This window comes from Natrix helvetica (genome assembly GCF_964273705.1).
Source record: "Natrix helvetica genome assembly, chromosome: 6".
Lineage (NCBI taxonomy): Eukaryota > Metazoa > Chordata > Lepidosauria > Squamata > Natricidae > Natrix > Natrix helvetica.
The window spans coordinates 58,591,467-58,603,599 of record NC_138553.1 but is presented as its reverse complement, the minus strand read 5'-3'; the positions used below and the strand labels follow the sequence as shown (position 1 = coordinate 58,603,599).

Genomic DNA, 12,133 nt, shown 5'->3' with positions numbered 1-12,133 from the left:
CCTTGCTGGTTCAACATCAAAGTGAAACATTCCTGGATTGAAGACCAGTGCCATGTGTTGTTCCAGCTGCAGCAAGTCAGACTGCAAAAGAAAGCTGTATTGGATGCTGTTTTGCCAATTATTCAGCGCTCAGCATTATACACTTTCAGTGAAATGTTAATCCAGACACTCTTGTGTTCAGATGACATTCAAGAGCTGGTGTGCAAAAGATAATTGATTAAAGGGGTGCAGATGCGCTGGTAGATTTTTCTGTATGTACAAGAAAAACACCTTGCATCCAGAGCTGCAGCAGAGCATCCACTCTGATTGACTGATGTGAAGGTGTATAAAGCCACCTTGACGTGCAAATTGACTACAACAGAAATAAAGCAGCTCATTGATGAACTAATGCAAGTACCACAGTGGCCCCATTCTGCCCAATCAATAGATATGTGTGAAACAGGTCAGAGGCAGTAAGCAGAGTGTATAAACATGAGAAAATCAAGGGATATATCAGAAGCCAAGAAGCAAGTGATATTGAAGAACAAATCAAAACAAGAACTTGATTAAACTCATTTAAACATTTTTGTAACTCAGATAATTGCTTTCTGATGTTAGTTTATGATTACATGGATTCTTTTTGCTTAGCTAGATAAGATACATTCAGAAAAAAACTTTAATTTTTGTAGTACAAGATGTAATGTTGAGAAGATAAAGTTAACACTATTTGGTTTACGAGAGGCTTTCGTGAAGTGAATGATCAGATGTGGGTTTACCATACCAAGCTAAACATTGTGCAATTGCAAAAATAAGATTAGAATTTTTAGTGTAAAAACACATATTTTTAGAACCCCTGACAAAAATTGCAAAAATTTTCACCCCATTAAGTGACATCCCCTATACAGCATCCTCTGCTAATAGTAAATGTTTCAACCAACACTTATTTGAAAATAGTAAAACATTGTTTCAAATGATTATCTTTCAGATACTTTCTGATTATCCCTCCCTATAGGCTAAACAAGTGGAAAAGCCCAGCCAACACCAATTAAGAACCAATTTGATAATATTACCCTAGTATGCTGATGTCACTATAATAAATTGGATATTTATTTTTAAAATGTGTAACTGGTTGTCAAATAGCAGCTTTTACCAAGGGACACTGATCTCCAAAGAATGTACTTCTTAAGATGTCATTAGATTAAAAAAAATTGAATCAGGAGTCTCCTCAGAACTAGTTGAATATTAAGTATTTTTCTAAGTAAAAAGTTGATTTTTACCAAATATATTTATCAGGAAATTCTCTCCTACCATCCTACCTCATTTATACTATATAAGCCAGTTTAACATACATCAAGTAGTGTACAAAATATGGAACTGACACAATTAAAAAGATTATTTAATTCTACACTGCAATTAACTGTACCCAAACAAGAACTATATTTAACAAACAAAAAAACATGTCAAAGGGCTTTGTAGACTTGTCCTAGAACACTTCATCCACATCTGTTCTTTTATCACGGCATTTGCTTCGAGCCTTAGTCCGAGCTTTGAATGCTGCGGAGTTGTACAGATGCTATGAAAACAGGAGAGAAAGTGCAATTATATATCATAATAATCTTAGCCAACATTAAACATTTTTCTGACAACTTTGGGGTTTATTCAACAAGTCCATTTTATGCACATAAATTAGATTTTTTTTATTTTGCGCTAGAATTACATTCCACTCCCAACTTTAAATTGGCTTTATTTTCTGTACTAAATTCTAACAGATGTTTTCATTCAGTAATCCTAAATTAAAGCAAAATCATTAGAATATTTATTATCAAGACATCCCAGTTAAAAAAATTTCTATATGCAAAAGAAGTAAAATTTGTACTGGAAATATAACTCAACCTTTCCACCGAAATCTGAAATTTTACCAAATGTTACTCATTCTAGCATTTAAACTGTGTTGTTGTATTAAGTTGGTTTTGGCTTAATGAGTCACAAGAGATGGGCAGCCATGTTAAATCTTTTAAATAAACTAATAGTATTAAACATTAATACAATCACACACTTCTTTCTTCATAGTACAAAGTAAAAATTTAGCTGTTAATGATGGCAGCCTTGAAAATTCATATTCTGACACCCATCACATTTCACAGATGTCAAATACAAGACACTACCACTTCAGCCGTAATACAGGCAATGGAATATCTTATAAAAAGAACATAGGATAGAACAGCGATGGCGAACCTTTTTTGGCTCACGTGCCATAAGTGGGGGGAGCGCAGGGGGGGTCGTGTGCGGGCATGCCGCACCCATAATGCAATGCGCGACCCTCCCAGTGCACATGTGCGCACTACAGGCGCTCCCCCCCATTTTTACATGCTTTTTTCGCCCTCCCCAGGCTCCAGAGGCTTTATAAGAGCCTGGGGAGGGCGAAAACAGTTTCCACCACCCCCCCCCGACACCCTCCGGAGGGGTAAGGGAAGCCTCCGGACGGTCCCTGAAGCCTTTGGAGCGCTCAAAACGACCCTCCGAGCAAACCGGAAGTCACTTCCGGTTTGCTTGGAGGGTCATTTTGAGCGCTCCGAAAGCTTCAGGGACCGTCCGGAGGCTTCCCTGATGCCTTTGGAGCGCTCACAATGACCCTCCGAGCAAACAGGAAGTGACTTCTGGTTTGCTCGGAGGGTCGTTTTGAGCGCTCCGAAGGCATCAGGGAAGCTCATGAAGCCTCTGGAGGGCCTCCGGGAGGGGGGGTTCTTTTCACCCTCCCCAGGCTCCTATAAAGCCTCTGGAGCCTGGGGAGGGCGCAAAATGGCTTCAAAAAAAGGGTGAACTCAGCTGGTCAGCGTGCGCATGCGCGCTGGCCAGCTGACAGGGCAGCGCCTCGCGTGCCCTGACAAATGGCTCCACGTGCCGCCTGTGGATAGAATAAAGGAATAATACTGGATCATTCACTGGGTTATCTTAGCATTGTTTTAACTGGAACCAAACTTTAAGTCAAATAAGACTGTGCAGGGGATAGTGATGGGATACTGTATCAATTTAGGAGGTCTCACAAACCCTTGTCATTCCTTCTATTCACATTACTCTCTCTCCCTCTTCTCACAACATAAATATTACCATGTCATTATGCTTTTGAACAATTATGTGAGCGAATTGTATTTAAGATAATTTAACCCAACAGAGTATGAATCACTTACCCTTTCAAAATGGGTTATCTTCATGGTCTTAAGTGTTGCCCCATCAAGCATCAGTGGTGGACCAAGTTCAAAGATATTCCGGAGGAGCTCATTGGACTGCATAAAACATGTCATTACAATTGTGCAGATGTTTGACCAAAGTTTTAAATAACTCCCTTTTAATATGCAAAATTTGCAAAGTAACCAGAGAGCTGCTTTTCCTATTGCTAAAAATTTAGTATATCTGTTGCCTATATTTTTTTCTTTCCTTATTGTGCAGACATGTATTGTCTAATTTAAAAACTGTTTTAGGGATTTTGCATTATGTTATTTATAGAGATAAATAACATATATTATCTCAAAGAGAGTGTCAAAATAGTTTCATTTCAATGTATACCTGTAAATGATACTGCATTCCTGATCCTAAAATTTTCTTGAAAGTATTGTATGTTTGCTTTTTAACCCAACAGTCAATGTACATGCGCTCTGGTCCAAACTTGACTGTCTCTGTGGGAAAGTCGTGTTCCTGTTAAAGAAAAAACACCTGTATCAAATTTACTGTTTTTAAATTCTATGCCATCCTTCCTTAAACATCCTTCTAATATTTTGGGCTACACAGGTATTTCTCCAACAGACTACTTTAGCAATACAGAAATACACAAAACTTTCTAAATACTGCTGAAAATCTTGCACTCTTCTTATTCATCCTAAACATCGGTACTGTCACATTTTAAACTAAAACTTACTTCAAAAAGGTTAATATAGTACTACTGATATTCTAAAGTTCAGTGCTTAAAATAAGAATCCAAAACTTGAAAGGTTTTGTTTTTGCCAACTTAACTAAACAGCTGACTGTTTTATCACCTCTCACAAAGATACACCATATTGCAAGTTTTTCCTACATAATACAACCACTTAGCATTAAACAAATATGGATGGATGCTACCAGTAATACGAATTGAAAATAGGAGATGTTACAAAATGCCTATCTTGGTTCAGTAAAGATTTTTTGCATACCATGGCATGAAAAAAATAGGCAATGAACAGAAGCTTCATTCTTCCTGAGGAGAGTAAACCATTAAAAAAAGCTCTAAATGCTTCTGGCTAGCAGAAAAAATTGTTAAGAAATACTATTCAGAAATGCAAGGTCCACAGAACTATTGGTGTCAAGGAAAGTCCAAAAAAACTCATTACTAAAACTGTCCCCAATTTATTGTATCTTTAAAACAGTACCCATACATTCAACGAGGTGTAATTCATCACTTTAAAGCTCTTCATGGCATGGGTCCAGGCTATTTGAGGGAGTATCTCGTCCTACTGGGATTGGCCCAGTGCCGTGCCTGCTCAAGTAGAACCTATAACATTTCAGATAAGTGACTGTCTAGTCTTTTCTTAAAACCATCCAGTGATGGAGCACCCACGATTTCTGAAGGCAAGCTGTTCCATTGGTTAATTGTCCTCAGTTAGGAAGTTTCTCCTTAATTCCAGGTTGCTTCTCTCTGATTAGTTTCCAACCATTGTTTCTTCTCTTGACTTCTGGCCTTTGGAGAATAATTTGACCTCTTCTTTGTGGCAATCCTCAAATACTGGAATACTGCTATCATGTTACCCCTAATTCTTCTTTTCTTTAGGCTAGCCAAACCCAAATCCTGCATCTGTTCTTCATGTTTTAGTCTCCAGGCCTTTGTTGCTCTTCTCTGAACATTTTAAGAAGTCTCAACATCTTTTTTGTAGTATGGTGACCAAAATTGGTTGCAGTATTCCAGGTGTGGTCTTATTTGGGTTTTCTAAAGCAGTACTAATATTTCACATGATCTTGATTCTATGCCTGTTTATACAACCCAGGATTGTATTAGCTTTTTTGGCTGCTGCTGCACACTGCTGGCTTATATTCAAGTGATAATCCACTAGGACTCCAAGCTCTCTTACTATTTTTGAGCCAGGTCTCACCTAATCTGTACTTACACCTTTGATTTTTCCTGCCTGAATGTAAAGCTTTGCTTTTCTCCACATTAAAATTCATTTTGTTGGATAGGGACCATCGTTCAAGCTTGTCAAGGTCTTTTTGGATCCTGAGCTTATATTCTGGGGTGTTGGCTATTCCTGCCAGTTTAGTGTACACCACTATTTACTTCTCTCCATGTGGATGTAGTATCATTAAGTACTACTCGTTGAGTATGGTTTGTCAGCCAGCTGCAAATCCATCTGGTGGTGATGTTGTCTATTCCACATTTTTCTAGCTTACCAAGAAGTAGGTTGTGGTCTACTTTGCCAAATGCCTTACTGAAATCTATGTATACTATGTCCACAGCGTTTCACTGGTTCTACTAATTTAATGACTTTATCAAACAAATAAGATTGGTTTGGCATGATCCGTTTTTAACAAACCCGTGCTGGCTACTAGTTATAACTTTTATTTACTTCAAGTTGTTCACAGATGTTTTTTTTTTAAATCATCTTTTCCAGGATCTTCCCAGGTATTGATGTTAGACTGATTGGTCTGCAGTTTCCTTTGCCTGTTTTTTCCCCTTTCTTGAAGAACAGCCCTTTTCCAATTGTCAGGTATTTCCCCAGTGTTCCAGGATTTTTGAAAGATATGGTACAATGGTTCTGAGATAACATCTGCCAACATCTTCAAAACTCTGGGATGTAATCTGTTAGGTACCACTGATTTATATTTGTCAAGGTCAGATAGGTGTTCTCTTACCATTTTCTTGTTTATTTTTTATTTCCAGTTTGTCTTTTAGGTTTAGTTTGTCTAGTAGGCTTTTTTGGTATATTGGGCTATAATTTTTCTGAGTGAAGACTGATGTGAAGAATGAGTTATGCAGCTTTGCTTTCTCCCTACTGCCTGTTATTTCCTTGTCATCTTCTCTCTTTAATGGATCGATTGTTTCCTTTACTTTTTTTCTTGTTATTTATATGTTGGAAGAAACTTTTTAAAAATTATCTTTCACTTTTGTTGCAACTCTGTTTATTATGAGCCTTTGCTTTCCTTATCTACTGATAATCAGCCTTAGTTAAGTGTTCCCTTTTCCATTTTTTGTACTTGTCCTTTTTGTCTTTCAGTTTGTCAGAGAGATCTTTGTGCAGCCATGCTGGTGTCTTCTTGAATTTCTTTTTCAGTGGTATTGTGCTGGATTGGGCTTTTATGATCACATTCTTCAGTTTCCCACACTTGTGGAGTTGTTTTCTCCTTTAGGATTTTCATCCCTGGAATCTTTCCTAGGCTCTTTTAAAGTATAAGATACTGGACTTTCTGTGGTGACGTCACCGTGCTTGGAGTTGAGGAACGGGAGCTCTCCTCACCTCTAACTCTAACTTCTTCGTTTGGGCTCATTTTTGAGCGCTGTGGATCCTGATGGGACCAGCAGATTAAGGGGGAAACTCTGAAGACGCTGGGGTGATAAGGCAAATCCCCCAGCGGGTAGGAAAAACCCACTAAACAGACGAGGATCTATCCTGCCACTTGGTCAGAACCGGAGCGATGGCGACCACATAAGAAGGAAGCAGAGAGAGAAAGCAGTTGAAATCGAGACATCTATTACTATTATTGACAACCCAAAGAAGAGGAGGACAACGCAAAATTGGCAGAGAGTGTGAGCTGGAAAGGAGGCTCTGGAAAGGAGATTTTTCAGATTTTTGCCGAAAAGTTGTGAGAGCAGAATCACTGAGTTGGAATTGACGGTGTAAATAACTTGAGCTAAAGTGGCCAGAGTGGAAACGAAAACCTGGCATGGACAACAGGAGTAGGACAAAGTAACTACTGAGAAGACTTGGAAAGCACGGAAAAGATTGTTTAACAGTCGGGTTGGTTGTTGACTTTTTTCTTCTTGCTCTTCCTTTTACTGTTTTGTTTTTCCAAAGAATAGTTGAACTTACAAGTATATGGTATTTATTCTCCTCGGAACTTGGAACGGTACCAGAGACAGTAGAGAAAGAACAGTTTTGGAACAATTAGAGGGCTTTGTTACACCCCACCCCCCATTTTCCTTTGCCGCTGGACTTGTTGTATTAACTGATTGACACTAACAGTGATACTGAAGAGAGAGTGACACCTAGTGGATCAAAAATTTGAACCGTGAAGTCTGATACAAGAAAACTAACGGTGACATAACCTGATATATATACATAGAGAGAAACTAATTACTAGAATTGAATACCTATATAACTGATACAATCGAGAGACATCTATTTGTATAAGATAACAGTGTGATTTATAACTCTAGGATATATAATAATAAAGGATCAAAAATAGAATAGAATAATACATAGGAATGTTTAGATATTGAAACATGATATTAAGGAAGGTTAATTATTGCTAAATATTGAGATATATAATAATTGATACTATTGATATTGCTGATAAAGTAGAAGTAAAGTAGAATTTATATGCAATTGTGGGCAAGGATAAATAGGGGGATAAGAATGGCAACTTCAGTAAAGTTAGTGAAAAAAAACCACACCCAATATGATTTCGGAAACACCCCCCTTCTCAAATCAAAGATCAATTGAGAGCGCATTGGGGCTGGAGAAAGGCGGAACGATGGCAGGAACAACGGGACCAGCACCAACAATGCAGAGTATGCAATTGATGCTCCAGATGATACAAGATACACTGATAAAAAACCAAGAAGTGACAGCTATAAATCATGAAGAGACAAGGAAGAATCATGAAGAAATGAAAAATGAAATGGGAGAATTGAAAGGAAATATCAAAACCGTGGATGACAAATTTCAAAGGATACAGAATGCCTTAGCAATCAACAAACAGAAAATCCAGAACATCGAAACAAAAATAGAACAAATATAGACAAGTTAATAAAGAATTAGAGTTATCAATAATCCGACTTGAAAATGAAAGAGGTGCATTCTATTTAAGATTCCAAAACATACCGGAAGAGAAGAAGACCTGAAAGGAAAAATGATCGAAAGCTTCACTGAAATTCTACAGAGAAAAGAACAAGAGTTGCGAGGGGACATCGATGAAGCTTACCGTGTGCATACTAATTATGCCAGAAGACATAGTCTCCCGAGAGAAGTGCACGTAAGCTTTGCCAAAAAAACAACTAGAGATGAAGTGTACAAAAAAACCAGAGAAGGGATGATTACATACCAGGGAAAAGAGTTGATTACGCTTAAACAGATTCCACGGAGAATTCGTGAACGACGTAGACAATACCAATTTTTAACAAATCAGTTACATAAAAACAGAATAATGTACAGATGGTTGGTACCAGAAGGGGTACTGGTATCTTGGCAAGGAAAAAGGTATAAGATAGAGAATATAGAAGAAGCGCAGGAATTCTATGAGAAATACTGCACAGGGGAAGAAGAACAAGGAAGTAAAGAGAACCTAGAAATTAGAAGTCAAGAGGAAGAAACATCAGAAGACAAGGAAAGAAACATGAAAGAAGAACACAGGCAAGAAAGAGAGAGAGCAGAAAAGGAGTGTGCGAGAGGGAAAAGTCAGATACAAACCAGAAGCAACAAAAAACATCAGGATGGACCAGGAAATAACAATTATTTCGATAAACTTGAATGGACTGAACGCACCAAAAAAAAAGAGGGCAGATGTTTAATAAACTTAAGAAACTGAAGGTAGATATAATCTGTATACAGGAAGTGCATATTAAAAGGGAACATAGGAACTTACTGGAAAACAAAAAACTAGGGAAATTATATACAGCTCTAGCAGATTAAAAAAAAGAGGGATAGCAACCTATATAAAGGAAAAAATAAACTCCAAAGAAGTCTACTCTGATGAAGAAGGCAGGATGCTAATGATTGAATTAGAGACAACAGAAAAACCGATATTATTAATAGTCATATATGCACCAAATCAGAAACAAGAGGAATTCTATAGGAAATTACACAACAAAATAAACTAATTAGAATATAAAAATCTTTGCTTAATTGGGGATTATAATGCAATAGTGGATAAAAAAGTGGACTATGAAACCAAAAAGAAAAAACGCTACCCAAATCCTTTTTTGAGATGGCAATGGAATATAAATTACATGATATTTGGAGAGAAAGGCACAAAACAAGAAAGCAATATACCTTTTATTCGAACCCCCACCAGTCCCCATCAAGAATTGACATGGCTCGGATTTCATCTGGTCTATGTAATCAAAATAGAAGCAAATGAGTGGGCAGATCATAATCCAATAAAATTAAGATGGAAAGGTCAAAGAAGAAGAAAAAGATGAACGATGAATTCAAATATTGTAAATGAAATAGAATACACTCAAATGCTGGAGAAAGAATTAAAACTATTTTTTAGAATAAATAAAAAAGAAGACACCTCAATTCAAAATCTCTGGGACACTATGAAAGCATACACAAGAGGCCTTACGATTGCCTATATGGCGAGAAAAATGTGAAAACAAAAAGAGCAACAAGAATGTATGCAAGAGGAACTTATGGAAGCCGAAGATGAACTACAGAAAGACCCAAAGAATAAAATTAAAAAAGAAAAAAGAGAGATGATAAAACATAAGATCAACTTAATAACTCAAAAGGAATTAGCACAGAAAATTAAAGCAGCCAGACAAAATTACTTTGAACAAGCCAACAAACCTGGACGATGGCTGGCATACAGACTGAAGAATGAAAGAGAAAAAAGGATGATATATCAATTAAAAGATGATGAGGGAAGAATTTAATACAAAGCGGAAGAAAATAAGCATATTATTCATAAATACTTCACAAAACTATACGCACAAGATAGTATGGAGGAAAACAAAATAAAACATTATTTAAACACAGAAAAGATAACACCAATCTCAAAAGAACAAAGGGAGGCAATAAACAGGCCAACAACGTTAGCCAAAGTGGAATTAGTCTTGAAAAAACAGAAAAATAATAAAACCCCAGGACCAGATGGAATACCAGTGGAGCTATACAAATATAATAAAATAATATTGGAAGAGCTAGGAATGGAAATGTTTAATGAAGTTTTAGGAAAAGCCAAGATACCTGAATCATGGACAGAAACAATAATATTGCTAATCTCAAAAGAAGAAACCAGCCTACAAGAAATTCAAAATTACAGGCCAATTTCATTACTAAACTCCGATTATAAAATATTTGCAGCAATTATGGCAGGAAGAATTAAACAGGTTTTAAATGAACGAATACACCCGGACCAAAACGGATTTTTACCTCATAGACACATTAAAAATAATATGAGAATTATCCTAGATATAATAGAGTATTACGAGGCGCATCCAGAAAAACAAATGGCACTGGTTTTCCTTGATGCACAAAAAGCATTCGACAACGTAATCTGGAAATGTATAATAACACTATTGGATGAGATGAAATTCGGAGAAAAATTTATAAAAATGATAGAAGGATTGTATAACAGTCAGACAGCCAAAGTTCTGATGGAGAATTAACAGAGGAGATAGAAATAAAAAAAGGAGTCAGACAGGGATGCCCCCTCTCTCCTTTGCTGTTTATATTAACTTTGGAAATTTTATTAAATGAAATTCGGAAGGACCACGGAATAAAAGGTTTAAGACTCAAAAATAAAGAATATAAGGCCCAAGCCTTTTTGTGCTTGTTTTTATACCTTGTTATTTATTTACTTGCTTACTATTGTTAGTTTTATTTATTCCTTTATTCCGTATATTTTAAAAGTTTTTGAGCTCCAGTTCTCCATCTTTAAGATTTGCCTTATTTATGATGTGCTTATTTATTTAATTGATCTTTATTAATTCTATTCTTCCTTGATTTCTAATTTTCCACTCTTGTCCTTATTATTTGCCTATTTATTTATCTTTTATTTTCTGTCTTGGACTTATTTTTATTCTCTAGTGGGATCTTTCCTCCCTGCCTATTTGGACCTCTGCCTTAATTTGTTGTGTTCACTTCCATCATTTGCTGCTCCAGCCTCTTGTCATCTTTTCTGCCAGCTTTGTTCTGTGTTTCGGGTACTCAGGTCTTTTGGGCCTCGTCTCTTCTCTGGTCAGCTTTCTCGGTCTGCCGAGTTTTCCAGTCAACTCAGCTCTGCTCCAGCTCTGTCTGGTCTGCTCCACTCAGTCTGCCACTCAGCTTTAGAGATCGGAGCTCTCTAATTTGATGCGCCTCTGCTGTTGTGCTGCCTTTCTCTGCTGCTATGATCTCCTGCTTCGATTCTGCTGCTGCATTTCTCCCCACTAATTCTACCACCATCAATTTCTCAGACAGTAGTTCCCTTTGTTGGATGGGTTACACCAGGCCCTTTGCCCTCCACCAGACAGGCCGCAGGGAAGGGCTGCCAGGCTACTAGGAAGCGGGGAGGGGGGCTGAACTCGCTGGGGAGGGAATGTTGATCAAGTCTTCCACAACTCCTGGGGCAGGTCACTGGAGAGGGCTGCTGGGCTGGAAGGATGCAGGGGGAGGGCTGCAGTAGTTGGGCTGCCTCTAGTTTGCTGGGCCCTGGGTTGGGATTCCTGGCTGGTCTCTTGAGTCAGGCTGCCTAGAGTATGGGTCTAGACAATTAATATTGTGACCCACCGGTTCACTGCCTCCAACAACCTCCTTGCTTGTCCGCTGTTCAGCCACTGGTTCGCTCCTCTCAGTTACCTCTTTTCCAGGGTTGGGCTGCTTAGTTGGGCTCCTAAGCTGGATCTATTGTTCTCTGTTGCCGACTGCCTCCGACTCAACGTGCAACCATTAATTCGCTGTGCTGCTTTGCTCGTGTTTTTCTCCTTAACCCAATTTCTTTTTTTACTTTATTCTTTCTATCTTCCTCATCTAACTTCCTGCTTCTTTTTTCTCCTCTCCTTATACCTTCCTACTTTTCCAGCAAGCCGGTCTGGCCTATTAATTTTATCTAATTTTTAAAATGTTAGTGTTATATTAATTGGGTTTGGTTTTTGGATTGTTTCTAATTTCCTTTTAACTTTTGTAATATGTGTTTTTTAATGCTGTACGCCGCCCTGAGTCCTTTGGGAGTAGGGCGGCATATAAATCCAATAAAACAAACAAAACAAAAC

General features: G+C 37.7%; 1 protein-coding gene across 2 annotated transcripts in view; it reads right to left on the bottom strand.

The window, feature by feature from the left end:
- Positions 1 to 637: 637 nt before the first annotated feature.
- The window catches only part of IFRD1 (interferon related developmental regulator 1), a 29,312-nt gene continuing 17,816 nt past the window's right edge, over positions 638 to 12,133 (bottom strand). For both annotated transcript variants that reach the window (XM_081957457.1, XM_081957456.1), the window contains 3 exons: positions 3,544 to 3,672; positions 3,168 to 3,263; positions 638 to 1,552 (listed from right to left, as the gene is read on the bottom strand). In XM_081957457.1, the coding sequence (XP_081813583.1) occupies positions 1,463 to 1,552; positions 3,168 to 3,263; positions 3,544 to 3,672 (315 nt within the window). In that variant the 3' untranslated portion in view covers positions 638 to 1,462. The remainder of the gene's footprint in view (positions 1,553 to 3,167; positions 3,264 to 3,543; positions 3,673 to 12,133) is intronic.